A 26,592-nucleotide genomic window follows, 5' to 3' on the forward strand; every position below is an offset into this window, starting at 1 on the left:
AGCTCAGTGTTGTTTTCCAGAATCTTCATATCGACACTGTTTCTTCTAATATGTTCTAATATGCTGTAGATATTTATCCATTTATCGTCCCCTTCCCCTGACAAGAACTCTGAGGATGGTGTAGGAGTCGCCGTATTAAAGTTTGAATTTTGAGTGAAGGGTTTGCGTGTATTAGATGCATGTAGAGTTGTGTGAAGGATGAAAGATGAATCTCTCCTTTGAGGGATTGGCTTCTCATTGAGCTTTTTTTTGTCTCCTTTTTTGAACGAGTACCTCTATGTCAGAGCCTCTCTAACATAAAGAAAGGGGTTTTAAAGTTTCATTTTGTAATGGACGAATCTTCAACATCTCATTGCCTTCTCCTTCCCTCCTTGCTTTCTTCTCTCTATGTAAGTATGTACCTCTCAGGGACGGTAGGAAATGCAAGGAAAGAAAGAGAAAGAAAGAAAGAAAAAAAAAGAAAGAAAAGAAAGATCGATAAAAACATTTCAATATATCTTAAATCTTTGTTTATGTTGGAAAGTAAAACGTGGCCACAAGTTTTGTTTTGCTTGTTGTTGTGTACCAAAAATATGAACGTTTTCTTTTATTCTCCTCCTCCTCCTTTCATAGATAGTTAATTGTTGTTCTGGTTGCGCCGCTTGTGGTGCACGACTTTTCATTGAATTTCTTTTTTTTATTTTTTAATTAATGTATGTTGAAGTTGTTCTTTTTTTTATGATGGATGCGGGGGTGTTTTTTGTTTGTTTGTTTGTTTGTTTGTTGCCAGCGTTGGAGGCGTTGCTAAAGGTAGTTGTGAATGTGTTCTTCCTTTTTTTCCTAGCTTCCTCTTTTGTTTCTTCTCTTTCTAACTTCCTTCCACTACTACTACTACTACTACTACTACTACTAGTACTTCTGCTACTTCTGCTACTACTACTACTACTACTACTACTACTACTACTACTACTACTACTACTACTACTGCTACTGCTACTACTGCGGCGGTGGCAGCGGAGGTTCTGCGTCAGGAATCATAACTGAAGCAAGTGGTTAATATGTGACAATGTGTGATGTATGTCTTACAGAGGCGGAATGGAGAGGGCTGAGGAATATTTTATGTTTATTCACATTCCTTTCCTGCCACTGCCACCCGCCTTACCCTCTGACTGCTAGTGACGGTATAACACGTAATTCTTAAATAGCCTGTAGCGATTTTACTAAGCAAAAATAAAGCTATAGGTAATAAAAGATTTATATTATTTGATCTTTTTTTTTTTTTGCTGTCAGTCAGTGTTGCTCTACTTAAATCAGTTTTATTTATGTACGAGATTGAAATAATTATATCTTTTTTTCTTTCTTTCTTTTTTTTTTTTTTTGCTGCTAATGGTCCTATGACACTTATTACAATTGAGCATGCGAATACAATTTTAATGAGCAAGCATAAAACTGCAGACACTGAACAAACTTCAGTGCAACAAACTTAAGAAGAACCCACAGCAGTCAAATAGTTCAGTCAGTGTTATATATTTCTTTTCTAACTAGGAGTGAGAATTAAAGACAGATGTGGCACGTTAAGAAACATGACCTTTGCGTATACACAGATGCTCAAGAGGACTTCACTACTGCAATGTTTACTCTTATTTATATGACAAATTACTAGAAGCAGGAATGGTGAAAAACAGTGGTGGTGGTAACGACAGCAATGGTAGAGGTGGTCGTCGCTTGCCTTAGTGTAGTTTATCATATACAGAGTTAAACAGTACTAACCACTATACTACCGTGGAATCTAAAAATTGTCAGCTGCAAAATCCAGCGACCCTCGTAAAGGCCATCATTTCATTCTTCCTTTGTGTTGGCAGCGATGTTCGTGATGCAGGTGGTGGTGGTGATCTGCCTGGTACTGGAGGTGATCTTCAAGCTAATTAGGCACTAGTGGACATCCTTACCTGAGTGGTTAGAGCGTGGTGGTAGTGGTGGTGGTGGTAAGCCTTTTCTCTCTGGAGTTTGATTCCCACGAGGTGTATGACCAAGAGTTTCAAATCAACCTTTTTTCCTTTCATGCCAATCTGTACAGGTTAGTAAAGTATAGTATGGTGGTGGTGATGGTGGTGGTGGTGGAGGACAAGGGGGACGGTGGCGCGGTGCTCAGGCAGGGGAGACCTAATTAGTGGATCCTGACGTTAAGTAAGATAAGCTGTGGAAGTTAAAAAATCATCGACAAAGAAAAGATGGCAGGGTCTGACTGTTTGGTTTACTTTTGCTCGTGTATTTAGTTTATCATTTACTTGTACTGTTGTGGAAGGGAGAATATTCTTTATATTTTCTTCTTCAGTTAGCCATGAATATATTGATGAGTTATATGTAAATTGCCATCAAGCTTGAGAGAGAGAGAGAGAGAGAGAGAGAGAGAGAGAGAGAGTATTGGCTCTCTCCATTGTGTGTGTGTGTGTGTGTGTGTGTGTGTGTGTGTGTGTGCGCGCGCTAAAATCTAGAAAAGAAATTCCCTATATCATCTGTGCAATCAATCAGTTAGTGGATTACAAATTCACATCCGGTAGAAATAGACCAATACGAGTATATCGTAACTCACGGCGGAAGAGGCTAGTGACCCGCAAGTGTGTTGGTGGTGGTGGTGGTGGTAGTGGTGGTGGTGGTGGTGTATTTCCCCCAGAGCAATGCTGATTACTCCCTACATCCCACTGGTCAGTTTTGGTGCTAGTCTTATTGAAGGAAGCTGGTATAGATATTGACACTGTATGGAAGTTTGGTATTTTATAGAAGAGACTTTTGAGCATCGTTCCTTCAATATATTTTTTTGTGGAAAAGTATCCACGTTTTACTGTCACGGTAGCGAAAAAAAATGGTTACAGGTATAGATAGCGATGAAAAATTTGAAAGGAACTGTCTGTCCGAGCGCGTTTGGTTTGTCAAGACACTGGTAGTTGTCTGGGTGCCGCACTCTCGCGCCACCTCACCCTCCCTGCGCCAAACAGAGGCACCCGAAACAGTTTAGCCTGTCATCCTCGGCGCACTTCCAGATTTGATATTTTGCTCCCGATCGAGGCGAATCATCTCATCGTTTTTTTTTTTTTTTTTTTTTTTCATCACGTCAGGTATATTTCTTCCCATCTCCTGGAAAAACTTACTTAATTGCCTTCCCGTGAGGACCTTGGACCTAGCGAGGGCGAGGTCAGCAGGTCATAGAAAGGGAAGGTGAGGCTGCGGGGCGTGGTGATCCATTTACGCACCAAAACTGTTTCCATGGCAGGTATAGGACGCATTTATTGAATATCCCCACTTTTATTTCGAGAACAAGTAAAAGCTTAAGTCAGTCTCTCTCTCTCTCTCTCTCTCTCTCTCTCTCTCTCTCTCTCTCTCTCTCTCTCTCTCTCTCTCTCTCTCTCGCCACGAGGTACGAGTAGTGCCGGCCATCGCCACCACGGAGACTCGGGCAGAGTAATGACTCCCACGGTGGTGCTTGTACGCGGCGTCTTCCATCACGGACCTCCACCCGCCGCCTCTGATCGCCGCCCGGACGCCCCACGGCACCTCCTTGCTTCTCTGTTCTGCCCCGTCGCTCTCTTCTCAATGAGAATGCTCTCTCTCTCTCTCTCTCTCTCTCTCTCTCTCTCTCTCTCTCTCTCTCTCTCTCTCTCTCTCTCTCTCTCTCTCTCTCTCCGACAGAACACTTAACACAATTTTCTTTCCTCATCGTCGTAACTTTTGGTATTTGGGTGTGATCAGCGAGAAAAGCTGCAAAACAATGAAGCACAAGAAAACAAAGGAAAATTCCAGCCACGCACAAGGTTTATGGCAATATTCTATCAACAGCAGCAGGATAAACAGCAGTAACCCAGTGCTGCCGGTGCACAGCAAACAGTCGTTATTCAGATATTGATGTAAACCATCACGTTTGAGATTATCATTAAGAAGAAAAGTCATATTTAAATCTATTTAAGTTAAGATTAATATGAGCTTTGGGATGGAGCAGGTCATCACTCGATGCATAACACCACTACGATGATTTTCAATTGTAAGTAAATAGAAAAAAAAAATTCAGGTGCAATAGTACAAAGTCATGTTTATATTATTACATTTGAGTCACGATGAAGCAAATAGTTGCAAAGCAGTGTCCATCTCCTGCCAGCCGGAACGAGTGTTTTCATTGCGGGATTGTTCGTTTGGCCTCCATCACCTCGCTGCCTCGCCCAGAGAACGACTTACAGCACCTCGTCTTTTGACCCCCCAAGAGAATTCACATTGCTTTATCCAGTGTATTATTGTTTTCCTTTTCTTCTCTTTTCATAGTTTTGAAATAACAAATACAGTGTTTTCATTGCACTGCATATCGCCATACTGCTCTTTCAAAATAGTGTGGTAACGTCCAGCAGTCTCAGTCTATTCGAATATTTTGCTTTCCGCTTCTACACTCACCACTGAAAGCCGTGTGTGTACCGGCCAGCATTTACCTCTTCGAACATCCTTTGCACGCCTCTGGGAAAAGTAACAAAATGCCTTACCTTCCTCCAGTCCCCAGCCGCGAGTCACTTAGTGGCAGGCGAGCACGCCACTTCTTTGAAAGTTCACCACCAGACTTAAATGCCCAGTTTTTAACTTTTGAACACAATTCGGTTGCTTTTATTATGATGTCGTTGGTAAGGAGATACTTAATAAACATCTGATAGTCGAGCATCTCAGGACTTCCTGTGCAGTGATTCGTGAGCGAAAAGAGTAATGATTCGTCTTTGCACAGAAGGTGGTGGCAGAAGCGGTCCGAAGAGGGACGAAAGGAGGGAAAGCAAGGAGGTGGGACACTGAAGCATTTCCGTCACGTGATCAGCAACATTTCTTGAGGAGTCTCGTCCTGCGTGCACAAAGGGCGTGAGATAACAAACATGTTGCTGTAGGAAAAAATAACCGAGAAATAGCCAACTCAAAGCCCGAAGGCTGGCCGGGCTCACGTCTTGCATTGTTTGTCAACGCTGGGCCATGGCAGTGTCATGAGTAGACCATGGACACACTATCCTTGAGTTTCTGTGAGCTGGATGCCGCCCTTTCCTTTCATTGTGAGGAAGTGATGTAAAAAAGCATTCAGGATACGTAATGGACGACTGGACCAACATTTCTTATTCCTTTTATAACTGATGTTGTCTATCTTGCCAGAAAGGATAATATATATATATATATATATATATATATATATATATATATATATATATATATATATATATATATATATATATATATATATATATATATATATATATATATATATATATATATATATATATATATATATATATATATTATTTATTTATTTATTTATTTTTTATGCAATTTTAGACAATAAAACGAAATGGTAGGAAACAATTCAATGAACACTTTCATTACGAGAACATCAGATGATGGCTGTTTCCTAAGAGTATCACCCCGCAATGGTCATGGAGGAGAAAGGGAGTTGAACATGAAGCTTATGACTCCATCAAGATCAATAATAGCAGCATGGTAATTACTGCCCTCCATTAGCCGTACGGCGGATGGCGCGGCCGCCGCCTCGTCATGTTGTTCTCGCGTCATCACTTCTGCAACCCTAAATCTCAGGTGTCCCGGAGCACTGTACGCTTAGACGAAGATTAAGTAATTGTAATTGTAATCTAGTTAAAATGTGATTAATGACTGAAATATTGTAGTTGTAATCATAATTTCTATTTATTTATATGTTTGTTATTTTTCACTACAGCAAAACAATTTTTTTTTTTTTCGTTTTCTGATAGTCCCTCCTACTGTTGGTAAGTTATTCATAACGTTACGATTCAAAATAATTGTTTCCTTTAACCTGTTATTTTTATTTGAGAATTTCTGATTGTAATTGTAAACAGAACTGAATTTCTTTTGCTATAATTGTTACTGGAATGAAATTGCTCTCTTCAAATTTTATTGTAATTTTTAAGAAATTGAAAGTGACTGTAATTGTAATTATTTTTTTACCGTGATTGCTCCAATCTTGACACAGACGACCACAATGAAAGGTGTTTACGCTTGCAGCTCTGTGTGTGTGTGTGTGTGTGTGTGTGTAATATGTAAGGGCCCAGGAGCAAAGTGGTGTTCAGCCTCATGGATGCTGTTGTCATTGTTTCCACTTTTTAGTGATTCTACTTGAAATGAAGTTATTAGATTGGTTTCATATGAAATACACAGCAATACACATAAAGCCTCAAAACAAAATAAAACTCTAAAAACATTAGACCATTTTTTATGTCTTATACCAAAATTAGAAAATGAAGCTAGGAAGAAACAAGACCCGTGACAAGCGTGTGGCATGCGCTTCCAACACGACCTTTCCAGGGCCTCCTGATCTCTGTACTGTAGACTCAGCGCCCTCGGCGATACCTTTGTATACTAATTCCTTTGCTGAAAATATTCCACAAACTCATAGTATAGCAGGTCCAATACAACAACACATCAAAGAAAGAGAATATGTTATAGACCACGGTACTTTGAAGTGTGTATGAAGCACTTCCGCCACCCCGCCAGGACAAACCGTTCCTTCCTTCCCCTCCTTGCTCCACGGCAGCGGCCATCCAAGGTAGCCTCAACCGCCCCGCTAATGGCAGGCTGTACCTCACCGCGGCGCTGGTGTATTAAGGGCGAGCCAAACCCATAACTCTGGCGGGATAACGGACCCTCGCCCTCCACTTCGCCTGCTAATGACCTTTGCACTTTGATATGAAAGTACGTAAAAAGAATCAACGTAAGTTGTAGTGGCATTTTATAAATCATTCCATCAATAATTTCAACTTAGTACATGGGGAAAAAATAATCTTTTCAGGTTAAGCTACAAATAACCATCGTTCAAAAGTCGGTGGGTGCAGCGCGAGGCTTCCTGCTGCCGTGCTGCGCCATAAACGGCTTTACGGACTCGTGCTATCCGTGCTTAACCGTGGCGTCAAGCTGTGAAAGATACAGTCAACTTGTGCCTAAGTGACTGATGTGTTTAGGCATGTTGTACCTTACCGAATCCCTCCTACCTGATGTGTTTAGCCCTCTCATGCAGTTAATTTAGTGTTGAGAATGAAAGTCACTATTTGGTATTTTCTCTCCCCAGTTCTCAGAATGGGGACGGGCTGACATCCCCTCAGCCCAAGACACCTTGGTGTGAGGCAAGGAAGCAGCTAGCCAAGCTACTGAACCCTGAGGTAGATGAACTGTTATTAGCAATGATAATGGTGGTGGTAGTAGTAGTAGTAGTAGCAGTAGTAGCAGTAGTAGTAGTAACAGTAGTAGTAGTTGTTGTAGCTTCATTTCTGTTTGTTTAATTTTATTTTCCACTCATTAGCAACATATTTTTGAATGTCTTTGGAGAGCTTTGTCCCGAACTGCGTAGATCAGAGAATGCAGGGACATTCTTTATTTTAAGACTATCTATTCTTCGAACTAGCCAGTACAGATGGCTCCAAATATAACTTAGAGGAACTTGATAACAATGAGCATACAATCAACGGTCTCAGAAAGGATGCGAGAAAGGCATAGTAATAAAATAAAAACGGAAACGTGTTACGCCGAGTGACATGCTACAGGTATGTGTTTAAAAAGAAATAATGAATGTGTTGTTTGATTTTTGACAATATTGTGGGTGAGGTTGCGCTGTCTTTTGTTGATTACTTCAGGCTGTGGCATATTTTATCTTTTGCGCCCTTTACCAACAATGGCAGATTCTCCAGGCGTGCTCACTCTTGGTCTAGCAATTCATGTTGGGTGGCAACGGATCTTGCCTCGACCAGAGCCAGACACCGATGAACTTGATGCAAACATCTCAGGCAGCTCTAGAGTTCCTTTGTCGTCTTCAGTGATCTGAACCTTGTCACCTTAACAGTCAGTGCAGACGATGAAAGGTCATGAGGAAACCGTTCTAAGGCTTCAGAAAGCAGCTTTGGAAGGCTGTGGTCTCTCGTGATGTCATGGCGCGGGTAACAACGTGATTGGCCTTGTGACTCGTATGTCATCATTGTAGCCAGATCCAGATTTCAGGTGCTTGACCCTTCCTCAGGGGGATGGAGGTAAATTACGTGTTGTCATCTCCATGGTCGGGGAAAAGATGACAACACGCTCCTCCATCGCCACTGACGAAGGGTCAAGCATCCGAAATCCGGATCTGGCTGCAATGATGACATACGGACAAGTCATCACAAGCCTAATGAAACAGAATAAGACAATGTTACAGTAAGAAAGAAAGAGAACATGATGAAGAAAATAGTAAATGCAGAACAACTATCACTTTCAATTATATATATATATATATATATATATATATATATATATATATATATATATATATATATATATATATATATATATATATATATATATATATATATATATATATAAGCAACAGTGATGATTACTTGTAGTGACGTGTAGAAAGCATGCTGTTTCATGATGTCATGAGTGTAAAAACTACGTAGTTCAATAAAAAAAAAAAAAAAGGGATGAACAAATAAAATAAATTAGTGTCAGGCATTGTTCTCTGAGTCTAGCGTAGGTTCCATTGATTGATCCGCACAGACTACCAAATCAGCTCTGAGCTCGCCTTCCAAATGTAGTCTTATGTATACGCATCATGTTACATTTTCGTTTGGCGTTCATCAGGCAGTTGAGACTCGCTCTCCTTCCACTTGTGCAAAATAGCAAACATTGCCAAAATAAAATTTTCACTTGAGAAAATGTGCCAAAGACAAGTCATCGGTTTAATCCTGCGATGGAAGTGCTGCTGTGCAACAGTTTTTGTATGGCGACACCTCTTCCCAGTGAGAAGCTAGCAGCCATCTCTGAAGGAAAGATAACATTGAAAAAAAGGAAAGACATCTTCCATTACGTGTTGTCTTGACACATAGCTGACGCTGCCGATCACATAGAAATCGAGGTCAGTCGTTTCACTGCACAACTGAGATCACGTTCTAATAAAGGAAAGCTTTCAAAAATAGCATAAGAAAGAACTGATTTCTGATTTTTTTTATTTTTTTTATGTAGGAAGGACACTGGCCAAGGGCTCTGGGCTCGGTGATGAAATAAGACAAACATTATCAGCGAGACGGGGCGCACACCATGACGTAGAGGAGGCCAGGAGAGGGCATCTGGTGGACAGAACAGGGCAGCGCGGTTGTTATCGCTATGGTTGCTACGTAATGTTACATAGGACACCTTGGTTCAGATCATGAGTTGGAAAAAATTCGTTAGTATATATGAAGATGCATATAACGATATAGAGGAAAGAAATAATTGAGAATCGAGGACAAGGAAGAGACTGGACAGGCTAAGAGCTGACAGGGAGTTGCGAGTCGTCTAATAACAGATTCAAGAACTATTTCAGGCCAAGCACAAAAAAATCATAGTCTAGTTTATTAGTCAGATTGAGAGCATAACTGCCATAGTTCACTTACAATATTTAGAGGCGCCTTAACTGAAATAAAATTGCTTACTATACTAGTCATAAGGGAGATGTAATATTAAAACTGAAGAAATGATCGTGCCATGAAATTCGGATGAAATGTGAAGGTCATGGCGGAGAGTGAGAAGGCATCAAGATTCATACCGACGGCCGCTGTCTTGTGAAATAAATCGCTCTGTCAGTGTGTGTGTGTGTGTGTGTGTGTGTGTGCTAATTAACATCAGTAAATAACTTACACACGTCAGTATGAAATTACTACTCACTCAAGATGGCATTTGAAGGCGCTGTGTACTTTATTGTACAACTGGAACTTTTGCCGCGCCCAGCCAGTCATCCACGAGCGATACCGGTTAACCACAATGGAGTTTGTTTGCAGTTATTTCTAGTCATTTAAGCTCAGACTCATTACTGTGGATTTGCGGGCGACTAAAGGCTGTCTGTAAATATTTCAGTTGAGCTCTCGGATTCAAGGCTTCTCTGACTTACTTTTGTCGAAATATAATTTTTCTTTACTTGCCTGTGAATATTTCGCTTAATAGCTTGAAACGTTGATCATAGACCCACGTAACAGACTCTCAGCTAGCTAGACAGAAATTTTAGGAACAAAAATATTGAATACTGTTGGGTGGCGATGGGTGAGAGGGGATTTGGAGAAAAGAATAAAGGTCAGTAAGATAGGAAACTTCTGACTTATCGGCAGTATGTTAATGAACGACCTCCATTTTTTTTCTTGTAAGGATATATCTCTTGGAAAAAAAAAAAAAAATCAGCACCGCTATGAATATTTCAGTTCTCAGCTTTGTTTCTTTTGCTCCTCATGACCGCGCTGTGACATTTGTGCCCAAAAAGTCACCAACACCTGATCGAAACAGGACTATTTTTAGCTGGCATTCAGTACATCGCCCTATGAAAAATACTCTGGATGTGTCTGGGCATTACGATCAGCATTATGCAAGCCACACTCATGCTAATGCCAAACAATAATGAGTGTCCCCCGAACAGTGCATCAGGGGGCAGAATCCTCCAACAGGCCTCCTCCAGGATATGTAGATGTTTATACGATGTCATCTGCCAGTAAGTAACATCACTACACGGACTTTATAAATTTCTCATCTCTTTGGATCATGAGTCTAGCGTGTTTATTTCATTCACTACTCAACGAAAATGTTATAAAAATAATCAACATGTCTCCCTGCCTTTGTCATGCCACCGCACCGGGAATCCGAGTGAAGACACCGCGCGTAAAGGGTACAGGTAATGCTATCGGGGCTGGAGTATATGTAATGGCCCCCATACACGGTGCAGTGTGACCTTGAGACCACCGGACAGACCAGGTCAGATTCCATCAAATTCAATGGTGTATATGCAATCAGAATCCCACAAACGGTTGAGTAAATGCAGGGGCGTCCCTCAGCGTTTGCCATCCAGGGGGACTCAGCCACCACCACACCCTTCTTCCCTGAGACTCATTCCCGGCTAGTTCACAATTCATGTTTTAATGAAATTTGATCAATATTAACCATCTTTCAGCCAAAAAAATTGAAATAATGAGATGAAAACCTTATCTACTTTATGACAGCCCACTCTTCCGTTTTAGAATCCATGTTGAAATGAAATTGGATCAATCCGGTACTAGTAGTAGAAAACCTTATTATTATGAGATGAAAACCTTATCATCCACTTTATGGCAGACCACTCCCCTCCCCTCCTTACTTATTATGCCACGAGTTAATGCATCGCCAGCCAGGCAGTGACGTATGTAGAGCAGCAAGGGAGCTGGAAGGAGGAAGCAGCAAGAGAGGAGCAGAGACGCAGGTATCCAGCGACGCGTGGAATGATGTGACAGAAGACGAGGCTGTTAGCATGAAGAGCCGTCGAGTGCTTGGTCGATTGTGTGAGGGGATTGTTGCTGTTGTTATTGTTGTTGTTGGCTAGACGACGTTATTGTTAGTTCTTGCTGATGATGATGATGATGTTGTTGTTGTTGTTTTGGCTGTTGTTATTAAAATTTTAGGCGAAGCTGTTGTTGTTATTGTTGTTGTTTAGACTGATTCTAGTGATGATGATGACGATGATGAAAATGTTCACGACGCTATTGTATTCATTCATTTACTTTGATGAATATTGATGATGAAGGCGAGATCATTACTACAATAGACGACCTCACACACCACCATCTTCATTTCCATCCATTACACACCACGAAATTACATATATTTTCAATTTCCTTATATGGAATTTTGTAGTTAACCGATGTTCTCATGTGGAAAAAGAAATGATGGATGCAAACAGTGACACCACCACACCAGAGGCCACACAGCAAGGGCGTGCACTGGCCTGTGACGGATGCAGGCCAGGACGCGCACACTGGAGGCACGGCAAGGCAGGATCGCAGTTCTGTTGTGACCCGTGCGATTATTACGATCTGTACCTGCGTCACGGTAGAGAAATTGCCACTCTCTCTCTCTCTCTCTCTCTCTCTCTCTCTCTCTCTCTCTCTCTCTCTCTGATTAACGAAACAACTAACAAATTGATTTTCCGTAACTAATTGTCCGTTTTCTTGTCCTTTAAATGTGAAGTGCAGTAAAAAACCTAATTATTTAAAAGCTTCACTCGGCAGGATTCACCGACGCTTGTGTTACTGTGATGTGGTATGCTGTAGTGTGGTAATTTTCACTCTGCAAAAAAATAATTAATAAAGGGAAGGAAGACAATCAGTTGTTTAATTACTCTCTCTCTCTCTCTCTCTCTCTCTCTCTCTCTCTCTCTCTCTCTCTCTCTCTCTCTCTCTCTCTCTCTCTCTCTCTCTCTCTATTGTCTACAGTACATTCCTTCGTGGTGTGTCCCTCGATTTCGGAGGAGACAAAATTTTTAGACAATTTTAGTAATCAGCAACCATAAAAGGAGCGTGTGTGGCATCACTTACGCGTCGCTAAAAAGAATAGCGCACAGCAGACACAGGGAGGCAGGACTGTCATGTTATTGGCCGAGTTTACCCTGAAAAGGTACATGTTTTCTTAATGTCCCCCCGTGTTCCGTTTTCCTTCTAAACTTATCTTTATTCTTGGTTATAAGTTACTATAAGGCTTATTTACTCATTTTATTCCATGTAGTATTGTTCCCTCCATAATTTAAGTTCTTTATATGTATGTATATGTAAGGGAAAAGGTGTATTTGAGGTGGAATGTGATGAAGCGAGACGCGATACGTGTCTGGCTTTTCGCTTTCGTATTGAGTCAGCAAATTCTTGGGGAGAGCGCATAGGGGCCCCGAGGGAAAAGAGGGGTGGCGTTCTCACAGGGTAAATTTGCGTGGTGTTGTGGTGATTGAGTGGGCGTGTGGAGGTATTAGTGATGTGGTGGTATAACCCTGATATCCAGGATCAGGTTGGTGAGTCTTTTGTGGTACCAAGAGCTCTTGTCCGCTGAAATTTGGTTGGTGAGCTGTGACGGTGACGTAACGCTGAGGGGCAGCGTCGGGGTTGAGAGGCAGCCATTTTGTGGTCGGAGTTGTGGTGGTGTTGTGGCGTCATTAGTGTCTTTGGGGGTGGTGTTATGGTATTATAGGTGATCTATGATGATGGTGGTGATGTCTTGTGAGGTTTGAGGAGGTAAAATACGGGAATTGTTATTTAGTGACGCAGTGACGTCGTCTAGGGAAATTCCTGCAGTTGGGGAAAATATTTCAGCTGCCTATGAATGAGTAAAAGGGTTTTAGTGCTTTGTGAAGTGACGAGAATGTAATATATTGATGTGTATAACCTTTGAGCAATAAGAGAGGCGATATAAGAGCCTGAGTAAGAGGGGGAATCTTTTGTAATTAAGTGTGGGAGTTATCCTGTGTTGGTCTAGGATAGAAATTTGTTCTCTAATTTCCTTTAATGTGTACTACCTCAAGTTATTTGTAAGTTAACATTATTATTAATATATCCTGTTATTATATAGAATAATTGTTTTCTACCACAGCATTAATCTGGTATTGAGGTGATTTCTGGCGTGCTGTGCCAAGGTAAGGATTTTGTGAGAGGGTTTAATAGCTGGCGATTTCGGATAGGTCAGGTATTCGAGGCCTTTAAAAATTCAGACCTTTAAAACTTTCTGGGATCAGTGTAATGTCCACTTTCTTGGAAAGATAACCGGGATCGTGACAAGGACCAATAAGAAGGAGCCGTAAAGAGGTGAGCGGTTGATGCAAGGCGTGGCAAGAGAGGGAGATCAAAAGAGAGAACGATTCACATGACGAGTAATAAGTGTGCACGGCACCGGAAAGGAAACAAAATGCATGCGCTTATTGTTTTTACCTTTGATGTCGCAGGATGGAAATAAAAAAAAAGAAGGAAAAAAAAAGAAAGTGCGAACGTGCAACGGCATTGGTCACAAAAGGGGAAAAATAGTTTTGAAGAACTTGCGCTGGGAGGATGAAAAATGAACAGTGCATTAATCATATCGCTGGTGTGAAAGGGGGAGTTGGAAGAGGAGATAATGTATAGAGGGGTGGGGGAAAAAGAAAGATGAGAACGAGGAGGATGGGAAGCGAAAAGTAAAAAAAAAAAAAAAAGAAAGATAAAAGAGAGAAGAAATGAGAAGGTTGGATAATTCTCTCTCTCTCTCTCTCTCTCTCTCTCTCTCTCTCTCTCTCTCTCTCTCTCTCTCTCTCTCTCTCTCTCTCTCTGGCTTCTTTTTACTAATTTTCTAATACTCCCTCTTTCTTATTCTCTCTCATTTCCCTTTAGTTTACGTACAGGTAATTCCCCATATCTTCTCCAACGGTTCTACTTAAGTTCTTTTTCGTCTTTATTATCATATTCTCCTCTTTATCCTCAACATTGTCTTTGTCGCATTTTTCTTAACATTTTTACGCACTCCCTCATATTTCTAACTCTTCTGCTTCGTTTCTCTCTCTCTCTCTCTCTCTCTCTCTCTCTCTCTCTCTCTCTCTCTCTCTCTCTCTCTCTCTCTCTCTCTCTCTCTCTCTCTCTCTCCCTCCCCTTTTTTCCTCAGAGTCCATCCCAATGTATCAAAGGACGAGAAAGAAGGAGAGAAAGGAGGGGAGAGAAAAAGAGACAGGACACAAGGGGAATAGGGCTTAACCAGAGGGGAGCAGAGGCTGTAAGTGTATCTGTCTCATCGCAGGAATTATGGCTTCTTCTACAGGGGGAAAGGGAGAGTTGGCGATGAAAGGAAAGAGGGGAGAAAACCACGATGACGGGAAAGAGGAGGGAGGTAAGAAGGAAATGAGAGGAGAGAGGATCATTCTAAGTATTTATCGCCTTGCCTCGTCTGTCGTGTTGGTGACCTTAGCCGTGGCATCACTGTTCTGCGTCCATCAGTCAGTGTTGCGTACGGTGCGTGTTGGTATTTATCACAATTTCGCCGCGAGTCAGTGCGGGGCGGCCCAGGGATTACACAGAGGAAAGATAATAACAAGTTCTCATGGGGTGAAGTCATGATGTCATTTATTCTTTAAATGTTCTATAACTTTTTAAGGCACACGGAAACTGCTCTTGAAAGTGTTCATAAGCTGCTTCCTCCTTCTTGCTTTTACTGGTACAAACCGTTCGTGAATGCTTGAAAACTCCGGAGAAGTAAACGGCAGCCTGACCCAAGTCTCTGCCTCCAGTCCTCCCCAGCAGCAGTCGGGATTCCACTACAGGGGAGGCGAGGCGGCCGTCCAGCTCTCGCCGGCGGGCATGGGACGTTAGAGGTCCTTTGGGAAAATCACATGAGATCGCCGCCACATCGTCTTATCCTCGCGGGAAGGTTCAGTCCGCCGTTGACCCTCGTTCACATTCCCCAAGGTTATCGCGTCATTAATGTTTATATGTCAACGAATTCCAAGGCAGCAGAGGTCCCGAGCACCGTCGGCCGCCAGTTTTACGCGTGGAAATGGCTTGTTAGGAGCGGCGCGCGGCTGGAGTTATGCGGCAATTTGAGTGTAATAACACGGGCGAGTCTGACTCACCAGGCGGGCTGGAGACAATAAGACGGACACACGACAAACTACTCGGTCTTTTGACGCAATAATGGCGTAAATATTGTGGTCCCAAGAACAAAGTCTAGGGAGTTGGAAGGAGAGCTTGAGTGGGAGGGGGTATCGCATTGTGGCGCCGCGAGTCAGTCACTTTCCAGATGTCGCTGTCCCGGAAAGGCTGGTCGTGGCCCTCAGCGCGCCGGGCACCAAACACGGTCTCGCTCGCTTTGCAACTCTTCAGATCCAACAGATTTATGACGCTTTATCTCGAATCCAGAAACATTTCACGGCAGCATACACAGGTAACTGGGGGAAAGAAAATAAAAGGGAGAAAAAAATAAAGTAAAAAGCATGGGAATACGTAGCATAATACCGATATTGTTTACACTTCCGGAATTTCCAAAGCTTATATTTGGTTCCAGTATGTTTTTATTTTACATATTCGCTTGAATTTCTCTTTTTTTTGTTTTGTTTTCTTTTTGCTTTTTTACCTCTTTTTTTCTTCTCTTTCCTCAATATTCATCCATTCACTTATTCATTCATTCGTTTATTGAAAGATTTTTAAAAAAATCGTAGAAATAGATCGTGTATCTATTTCCTAAGTGACTTGTTTTCCTCTGTGTGTGTGTGTGTGTGTGTGTGTGTGTGTGTGTGTGTGTGTGTGTGTGTGTGTGTGTGTGTGTGTGCGTGCGGTGACGTCACAGTGGCATGAGGTAACGTGACATCACCCACCGTGGCCTGGTATGAGTGGATGTTGTGACGCGACTTCATTGATCTTCCATATCTTAGTGTGACGTGACTTAACACTGTGACGCTGTAAGGAGTGACGATGTGACTTGGTGTGGTGTTACGTGCTGTGACTTTGTATTATGGTGCGGTATGACGTGACGCAGAGTGATACGACATGGTGTGGCATGGTAAAACTGTGGGTGTTGTGTTACGTGATATGGTGTGTGGTATGGTGTGTGGTGTGTGGTATGGCGCTGGGTACTGTGGTGTTACGTGGTGTGGTGTGTGGTAAGGTGTTGTTTGGTGTGATGTGTGGCGTGACGTATGGTGCTATTTGGTGTGACTCGCGTGGCGCTTAATTGTGTGACGTGTGACTTACGGTATTGTGTTAAATGGCATGGCGTGTTGTGCCCCGGGATGTTGTTTAGCATTATAGTGTGATGTGGCTTAACATTGCCTTGCTTAGGGTGAACGCGTAGTGTGACGGGGCATTATTGTGACGCGACTGCTGACGAGGCGCAGGATAACATTTCATGATTCGTTTCGGGGTCACCTGGTCTGGCAACACATCATGGCCTGGTGTAGCTTCCTCTGTCGCAGTGAGCCGTAGCGCCGGGTGACAGTGGAAGACCTCCATGCAGTGTGCCGTGGCGTGGTGGCGCGGGATAATGGATCATAATGCTGAAATACTTCTGGGCCGCAATTTCCACTAATTCCAAAGGCGCTAGTTGAAGTTTCACGACTTTTTAAAGGAAATTTTTACAGATTTAGTGACAAATTAACACGAGTTCTACAATATTAACAGAAGAAACACTTGAGAATCCGGCTAATCGTCTCTGTGGCGTTGGGAAACAGTCGTGGTGAAAGAGCAAAGCGTTTCAGAATACAATCCACCAGTGACGCGGCGTGGATGGGTACTGCATTTCTCACAGCGTGGGGTGAACGCGGCGTGGAGTGGCGTGGCGTGGCGCGGCGTCCCTCTGGTTACCGTCCGTTAGGCCCCCCACGAGATGTGTTATTGTACAATACCCGATACACATTGCTTTTAACACCGCCAATACAATTAACAAAAATCAGGCCTTTACAGCCACTATTTGCACGGTGGTTATTAGGTGTGAAGCAATGTAATGTTCGAATGCTTTTGGAATCGTTAATGTTACAGCAGCCGTGACGACCTGTGTGTGTGTGTGCGTGTGTGTGTAAAACCACGCATATATGCATGTATAAAGATGCATATCCATATGTATGATTGAGGCTTTATGTAAACGTCGTTACACGTGCTGTGTGTGTGTGTGTGTGTGTGTGTGTGTGAGAGAGAGAGAGAAAATAGTTGTGTAATGAAGTACTCATGCTCTAATATACTTGTCTTTATACATCTATGTATACTCACTTGTCTACTGCATCTCTGTGTGTGTGTGTGTGTGTGTGTGTGTGTGTGCGCGCCCGCGTGAGTGTTCGGCAGGTCGTCATCGCTGAGCCGTCATTGTTGTCTGGCTGTAATGAGCAGCCGCCACCGCCACTGCCGCCGCCACTGGCTGGTAATGGCGCGGGGTGGGGTAGTGGAGGGAGTGAAATGACGGGACGTTAACCTGTGTTGCTGTGGCGAGATAGAGGAAGCTTTTGTCGTAACGCGAAGTTGTATTGTTTCATACTTTGAAGGAAAACTCTGGGAGGGTGATGGTCACCGAGGCCATTAGGACCAGGCAGGGGGAGCTGGGCCACCCCTGCCTCCCCTCCACGAGCAGAGCAGCCAAGGTTATCATCACTGCGATTAGCGTAGATTGTATTTCATTCGTAATTTTTTTCGACTTGCGGAAGAGAAAGCGGAGGAGGAGGAGGAGAATGAGCAAGCGAAAGAAGGGAAGGGAGAGGAGAAGGAGGAGGAAAAGAAGAGGAGGAGGAGGAGAAGGAAAAGGAAAAGGAACAACAACAAGAACAAGAGAGGATGAGAAAGAGCAGGGAAACCATCCTTTATTCGTGACACAAAGAGAAAGAACAGCACAACCATAAACCCACTTCCATATTCAAGGAGGGAAAAAATCCTCCTTCTATATTCAAGAACAAGAATCAGGAGGAGCAACAGCACCGTCCACGCTCAGAGAGGAAGACAAGAAACGAGGAAGAAAATAACCTTTCGCAAGTCAATAAAAAAGAGTAGGACGACTTCGCACACTCAAGAAGAAGGAAGAGAAAGAGGACCTCCTCCACACACACGGAGAAGAGTGTGGAAGACCGAATTCCCGCAGGTGGAGGGAAAAACTCGCAGTTGTATTCACGCACGACTCAGGAAATTGGAGAGGATTTCTTTAAGGTAAACTTTGTACTACACTTGGAGTGAGGCAGGAGAAGAGTGAGTGAGTGGCGCAGGGTTGTCGCATGTGTACAGCTCATTTTTTACTTACAGTTATGCTTAGAGTTCTACTTACAGTTAGTATATGTGACAACCCCCACACATTTATTGTTTTCGTATCCATTATGTGAACAGATTTAAAAGTTTGAACTTAACGCGAGTTGCCTTTGTAGGAGGAGGAGGAGAGGAGGAAACGGAAGACGGGATGAGAGGAATTTTGTGTATTATATTGTACTGGTGAGTTATTCAAAGTTGTGCAGAGTGTGACTCATTGTCTACGATTTGAGAGACGACACTCATGTGCAATGCCTCATATATACAATATTGTGGTATGCATAGATGTGGTGTTTGTGTGTGGCTTTTGTAATGAAAAGGTTTATCGTGTGAACCGCAGTGGAGACAGGGACACTTAAGCGAAAGGCAACTTAACAGTCCAGACATTAGGACAAGAAGACAGGGAGTGTTGAGGAAGACCACAAGCCAGTATTGCCGCGAACAAGTGGAGGAAGTTTATCTTGTTATGAAGTGACTGTACACTTGTCGGAAATGTGTCAGTAACTCATCTCATCACTGATCAAAGGTGTCACATTTATTATACGTTCTCTTCCGCTGATTACAAACGCAAGGCTCTCGTGTCTCGTGTACAACTAGTGGTGAAACACTGTTTTGATATCACGATGTATTGCTATGAAGATGATGGATCATTACATGTTTTAAGTATCAAGTTGTATGCATCTTCCTCCTCCTTCCCTTTCAACCTATTACTATCCTCCGCTTCACACATTTCTACAACCTTCGGGTCCCTAACTTTTCCATTCCATCCTTCGTCCCACCGTCTCTCCCTCCACCTGTCCCCCATGTCCCTCCACACACCACACCATCCAAGGCGCTAAGCTTGATTTAAGACTTTCAGTGGACATGACACAGTAACGAATATGAAAGTGATACATGTCTATGGCATGTTTTCTTGCCAGAATCGAAGTTATTTCACGTCTGGGGATGTATGACAGACTCCATGTTATGCCCTAAAAGTACGCTCTAAAAGTTTTATTAGTTTATTTATTCATATGTGTGTGTGTGTGTGTGTGTGTGAGTGTGTGTGTGTGTGTGTGTGTGTGTGTGTGTGTGTGTGTGTGTGTGTGTGTGAGGAGACCAGAGTTGTAGGCATCTTGACGGTAATTAACAGACATGGACAGGACACGCCACGCGCCGAACAGGTGATAGATGGACATTTCAGAAATAGAATGGCAACTTAAGAATGCTAGAAGGTAGGACAGGCAGAGAACTAAATGAAGACATAAGTGTGTGTGTGTGTGTGTGTGTGTGTGTGTGTGTGTGTGTGTGTGTGTGTGTGTAATATGCCTGCATACAAATTTACATCATATACATACTAATCCTCGTATGTACACGGCCTATATTTATAAGATTTTTTTTCACGCTTTACCCAAACTTTATACACAGATTCAGTTGCTCTCCGACCAAACAGATTGTTTCGTAACTTTGATCATTCACCAGCCGCTCTAAAAGTCTGGCGGCAATCGGTCCTTCGTCACGCGGGGGAAACATTTCATACACTCCCCATGACTGTGATGGAGCGCGTGCTGTGCTGGCTGATACATGTGACTGTGTGATGAGATGAGCGGCCAGGACGTTGTGGGTTCACTGTAGTCCGCCAATAGCTGCATCCCATTACGATGAACGGGGTCAATTATTCTCAGAAGTCATCAAACCGAGGAGGGGAGATATATTTTTTCTTCTGCTGCAGAGCGTGTGTCGGATTTAATATTCTAAAGGGTAGATAACAACGAACAAAGCATCGTGGCCCCTGCTGCGGTGCCTCCAGGTGTGCTCGATATCCGCGCCTCCACCTGGCCGCGGCGGGGCTTGGCTTTGTGTTGCGTCCTGTACTGATCGTGTGGAAAGTGTCTTCCTCCTCCTTCCGCACGGCTGATGCCTGCTTGATGTGATGGGCGACGGAGAGAGAGAGAGAGAGAGAGAGAGAGAGAGAGAGAGAGAGAGAGAGAGAGAGAGAGAGAGAGAGAGAGTCTAAAACATGATAAAACAAAGAGAGCCTATAATGGACAAATACCCGCATATTTAATCGTGTTCGCTTTGATGTAGGTATGATCGTAAGAGACAATCTTAAAACAAAAGACAAGTCGTGTAACCGGTATGGAAAAGGTCATTGTACAAACAAGATCCTGTCGTGGCAGCGCACTTCGAGCACGGAGTCAGGGTTGCCCGCCACACGAGTGAAGTACAGGACAAACGAAAATGAGAACTGGGAGACATGCTTTGGGTTAATCGAGCACCATAAAAAGATATACCATCGCTTAGGAGTCTTAGTGAAGATACGACGAAATGGTGGGATGGTGAGATATGAGACTGTATCTGTTATATTTGCAGCCACATTCACTGGGGAGGGAGGCTGTGTGTGTGTGTGTGTGTGTGTGTGTGTGTGTGTGTGTGTGTGTTTTGTAGGAGGGACACTGGCCAAGAGCAACAAAAATCCAATAAAAAATTAAAAAAAAAACACTGAGATGCCAGTCCCAGAAAAGGGTCCAAAGCGGTAGACAAAAACTGAGGGATAAGTGTCTTCAAACCTCCCTCTTGAAGGAATCCTAGTCATAGGAAGGTGGAAATGCAGAAGCAGGCAGGGAGTTCCAGAGTTTACCAGAGAAAGGGATGAATGATTTAGAATACTGGTTAACTCTTGCATTAGAGAGGTGGACGGAATAGGGGTGAGAGAAAAGTACAGTGGTTGTCTTGAGTAGCGAGAGCTCAACGGAGAATAGATGGTGACAGCATAAGCAGAAGGATTAGAGGTTAGGAAAAGATCAAGAATGTTGGGTGTGTGTGTGTGCGTGTGTGTGTGTGTGTGTGTGTTGCAACCAAAAAAAAAAAAAAAGAAGGAAAAAAAACCCTAACCGGCGGCCTACGCTTCCAGTTTACATGGCATGTCTAGTGCAGAACAGCTCCCGCCTCCTTCCCAGCAGTGGTTGTCAAGCCTAAATCGTTATTTTTGGCCTTCACTGCAAGACGCCTCTGCTGGTAACTTTAATATTTGATTCTCTTTCCCCAATGACGAAAATAGCAGCCGAAATACGTATACGTTTCCGATGCCTATCACCTTCCATTAATTGCACCGAGGCGAGTATTATTTTGGTACAGTTTCGTAATAAAAAGATGAGTAAAACCTTTAGAGCCATTAGCAGTTTTCTCGGCGGCTGATGTTGGGGTCGTCCATTAAAGAGAAGTAAATTATGCCCTCCGCCTAATGGACGCAGTATTTCACTTTCAGATAATTATTTAACACACGGACTTTATATCCACCTCCCCCACTCAGGCAGCGCAGAGAGAAAAATGTCAGGCACACCCCGCACATCACTGATCGAGCCGTCCTGCATCCCCCTCGTCCCCCTACTTCGACCAACGCCTGCACGCTGACTCCCCTGCCCACGCCCGCCTACACTCTCTCCCTGAACACCCCCCCTACCCGACCTTACCTGCATCCACGGCCATAGGTAATTACTCACGGTAATGTGTTTTTCGAAGGGTTTGTTTACATTGGTTTAAATATGTATTTTCTTTTTTTTTTTTCGATGTCTGTCATTGGTCAACTGCAATTAGCTAACCAAGAGGATTGATTCTACGTTTTCTTCCTCCTCCTCATAGTCCTTCTCTTTCTCGTCTTCCTCCTCCTCGTCTTCCTTCTCTTTCTCCCATCCATCATCTATAAATATATCTTTGTGGTGAACGTGCTTATGTGTTATGTCTGTCTCTGGCTAGCTGGAAGGATGTGGCAGTCAGCATGAATAAAAAAAGAATTGTACCGTCCATTGCACGGGGCGGATTCACATCATGTCAGGCCTCATCAGCCGTGGAATAATGGAGTGGCGTGTCTCTATGTAACAATGACAAAGAGTGAAGGAGAAGGTTTTAATTAATTGATTGATTGATTGATTGTAGCACCGCAAAAGCCCGGTCATATGGCGCAGCAGGACGAGGGGGGAAGAGGAGGAGGTGGTGGTGGTGGTGGCAGTGGACATGGTATGGAGAAGTGAAGCTGATGATGAAAAGCAAAAGAGAAGAAAAGAGAGTTGATAGAAGAAAGAAGAAAAAGAAAAGTAGAGTGAGAAGTAAGCAGAGAGAGAGAGAGAGAGAGAGAGAGAGAACATTTGAACGTTTTTGGACATTTATTTATAGCCATTACTTAATAGTATAAGTATATATATGTATATTACATAGATGAATGAATTAACGGCTAGCCTTTTTTTAAGAGTTAGCTTTTCAGGCAAAACTTAAATTGTATTTAATAGAAGACACTAATTTAAAAAAAAAAAAAAAAAAAAACTGAACACCCAGAACAAAATTTTACTAATACATAAGCGAGAGAGAGAAAAAACAAAACATGTATTAAACCTAAGTATATATTACATATCTGGACATGGAAAGGGGCTTGTAGTGGGGTACAAGAATGTGCATTATAAACAAGAAAAAAGAAAATGGAAATACTAATGAAAATGTTAAGATATGCATAAGAGGAATATCTAAGAAAATTGTACAAAAGAAAGAATCAATAGTGAGTATAAAGTAACAATGGTGTACATAGATTTAAATTATGATAAACAAAAAATAATCACGAAAATTGTATATAAAAAAATTGAAATGAAAAGTATATATATATATATATATATATATATATATATATATATATATATATATATATATATATATATATATATATATATATATATATATATATATATATATATATATATATATATATATATGATATAAGTATATATTAACAGTAATGTACATAAAATGAGCCTAGGACAAGGAGTGGGGTACAGAAAAGGGAGAGAAAAATGGCAAGTATTAGTAATTATTTATGATGTGTTTTTTTTAGTTTGTTTTTAAAAGTAGCAACTGATGGTGAATTTTTTATATGGGGAGAGATGTTATTCCAATAAGCAGGTCCCAAGTATGATGTAGATTGACGGTACTCTGAGAGGCGATGGGGAGGAGGACGTAGTTGGTCACAGTGACGTGTATCATGGTTGTGAGCGGGGAGGACATTTTGCTTAGATACCTCGTTTTTAAACATAAGAATGGATATAGCAATTTTTGTTATGTTCTCTAATCTTAGTAATTGGGTTTGTTTAAACAGAGGACGTGTATGTTCTAAGTAACTGCTATTTGTGATTATTCTAACAATTTTTTTGAGTTGAAGTTGTAGTGGTAGTTTGAGTTTGAGTTGAAGTTGTAGTCAGATAGGTAGGATATGTAGTGCACCATATTGGATTGCAGTAAGTAAGTAGTGGGTAGATATGAGCATAATATATACACTATAGTACATATAGGGGCATAGAATCTTTAATTTGATGGAGTAAGGCAATGTGTCTGGATATTTTTAAGGTGAGATTATCTATGTGAAGTTTGAAATTCATTGATTCATCATAAATTATGCCAAGAAATTTAGTGTGGGTGGATTTAGATATGTTGCAATTATTAATCTAGAGAAAGGGGAGCTGGTGATATTTTTTTTAGTTGCAAACAGCATAAAGTATGTTTTATCAACGTTAATGGTAAGTATTGGCTATGCACCATTGGTGTAATTGATGAAGTTCATTGTTTGCTGTTGCATTCAATTGTTCTGGGTGTGGTCCAACTAAATACAGTGTCATATCGTCTGCAAATAGGATGGTGTTAGAGAGTGTAAGTATATCAGATATGTCACTTATGCAAATTAAAGAAAAAGTATTGGGCCTAGAATACTACCTTGAGGAACTCCAAGGTGAATATTATTGAACGAGGAATATGCACCCTCAAATACAGTTTGCTGGCTTCTGTTTGTCAATTAATCTGTAAACCATGAGTGGATGGGACCACGAACGCCATAATGATATAGTTTGTCTAAAAGAATTTTATGGTTAACAGTATTGAAAGCTTTAGCAAATTCAATAGATACAGACAGGACAGATATTTTGTTATCAAGAGCAGAGTAAATGTCGGATGAAAACAGGTTTAGTGCTTGGAAAGTATTACGATTACGTCTAAACCCAAACTGTGTTGGATTTAAAATGTTATTTTCTCTAGATACCTCATTAGATATTTTTTCATCAATGATTCAAAGATTTTTGAGAAGATATTAAGGTTTGAGATTGAACGATAGTTTTCAGGATTATTGTTTAGGCCAGTTTTCAGGATAGGAGTGATTTTCGCTTTTTTTAGTATAGAAGGGAAAGTCCCTGTTTTGATATATTGATTAACAAGGATGGTTAATGGTATGGAGAATAACTGAGAGTTATGCTTTAGTAGTGAAACTGAAATCTCATTTACACTTGAGTTTTTTTTTTTTTTTTTTTATTTAAAAAAAAAATTTTTGTATCACAGGTAGATATTTCCGGCAATAATGTATAATTTGGAAAATTCTTTTGTAGATAATGAGTTAGGTTTCTGTTAGAGTTAGGTAGTCTATCACTTAGTTCATGGGCAATGTTGCAGAAGTAATTAATGAGGGCGTCAGTTATGTCAAGGGGTTTATCTAAAGTTAAACTGTTATATTGCAGGATTGTTATATTATGTTTCAAGTTTGTATTATTTCTAATTTCATTTATTGTTTTCCATATTTTTGTTCGTATTATTTCTGGTTACAAAAAATTGATGGTAATAGACTTTGCCTCTTTAATGAGTTTTGTCACATGATTGCGATAATGTTTACAAAAGGAATGAGTTACTGAACTCAGCTTATAACTCTTAAAAAGTGTACATTTGTATTTTACAGAATTTAATAGGCCACTTGAGATCCAAGGGTTTTGTAGTCTTTTACTAGAAATAAATTTTGTTTTTAGAGGGAAGCATGCATCATACAAGGTGTAAATCTTATCATGGAAAGTGGTGAAGTTTTCGTTCGTATTAGAGATCATTCCAGTTTACTTTAGCTAATTCACTTGTAAAGAGATTGTGATTTGAACTGTTGAATATCCTAAAGCTGATTTTATGTTTATAGTCTGGTGTCAAATTTAGAGTTATATTAACAAATATGGTCAAATGATCAGATAGATTGAAATGGATGATACGAGAAGAGGATGGTGGAGTAAAGTTAGTCCAGATCTGATCCAGTAAGGATGGTTGACTAAGATCAGGGTTGTCTGGGAATCTTGTTGGGCGGGATGTATGAGGGAAATAGTTTAGTGCTTGCATTGCATTAAGGAAAGTATTTGTAGGAAGATGAGTTGAATGGTCTAACAGATTAATAGTAAAATCTCCAAGAAGAATAGTTTTACTACATCTGAATATGCCGGTGGTCAATATCTGATTGGCAGTTGTGGTGAATTCATTAACTGCTATATGTTTGCTGTGGGGCCTATAGATGACTGAAGTAACATATGAGGAATCTAATATTTTGAGACGTTGTGCAGAGAGAGAGAGAGAGAGAGAGAGAGAGAGAAAGAGAGAGAGAGAGAGAGAGAGAGAGAGAGAGAGAGAGAGAGAGAGAGAGAGCTAATAGTAGTAGTTATAACAACAACAACAACGACGACGACGACGACAGCGATAACAACAATGATGAATACAATGATGATGACAGAAGTAGTGATGATAATGCTGAATCACATAGATGGGAAGACTTCAGTGGCGATGGCCGGATAAAATCTCCAGCACTACACTTCCTCTTCCAGCGTTCTGTTGTTTTGATTTAACCATCATGGCTTGTAAAGAGGATCCGATTTCAGCCTTGCTTTGCCTCGCCCAGAAAAGTGGCGCTCTCTTAACTGTACCCTGACACCGTTACCTTACAGCAGACTTCACCACAGCGCTATATGACTTCACCTGTCTAGCTTATACTGATATTTCTCGCATTGAAAAACAAAAAAAATCGAGCGTTCCGTCTATTTATGGAAGTTATCCTGTAGGCAGACTGATGAAGCAACACTCACCCTGTGTTGCGTGTTTTTCCAAGACCATGAGAAATACGAGTAGGGTGTTGCAACGGCTGCTCTTCATCACCAGATTAATGGTGAGTGGAATATGTCCAACAAATTCCGTGAAACTTTATATAACTAATATTTTTAGAAAGGAGAACGATTAAAATGTGATTTACAGTGGTAGT

The 26,592-nt window shown here is 41.6% G+C and overlaps 1 protein-coding gene across 4 annotated transcripts in view; it reads left to right on the plus strand.

Annotated features, from left to right (window-relative positions):
- LOC135101845 (uncharacterized) overlaps positions 1–26,592 on the plus strand; it is a 116,093-nt gene that overhangs the window by 46,946 nt on the left and 42,555 nt on the right. For 3 of the 4 annotated variants that reach the window (XR_010269403.1, XM_064006128.1, XM_064006127.1), the window contains one exon: positions 7,088–7,178. Coding sequence is in view for 2 of the 4 variants with exons in the window: in XM_064006128.1 (XP_063862198.1) it covers positions 7,088–7,178 (91 nt within the window). In the remaining 2 variants the exon portion in view is untranslated. Of the gene's footprint in view, positions 1–7,087; positions 7,179–21,822; positions 21,995–26,592 lie in introns of those variants that run through there. The other variant, XR_010269404.1, reaches the window with a different exon arrangement.

The sequence above is a fragment of the Scylla paramamosain genome, chromosome 7 (genome assembly GCF_035594125.1).
Source record: "Scylla paramamosain isolate STU-SP2022 chromosome 7, ASM3559412v1, whole genome shotgun sequence".
Taxonomy (NCBI): domain Eukaryota; kingdom Metazoa; phylum Arthropoda; class Malacostraca; order Decapoda; family Portunidae; genus Scylla; species Scylla paramamosain.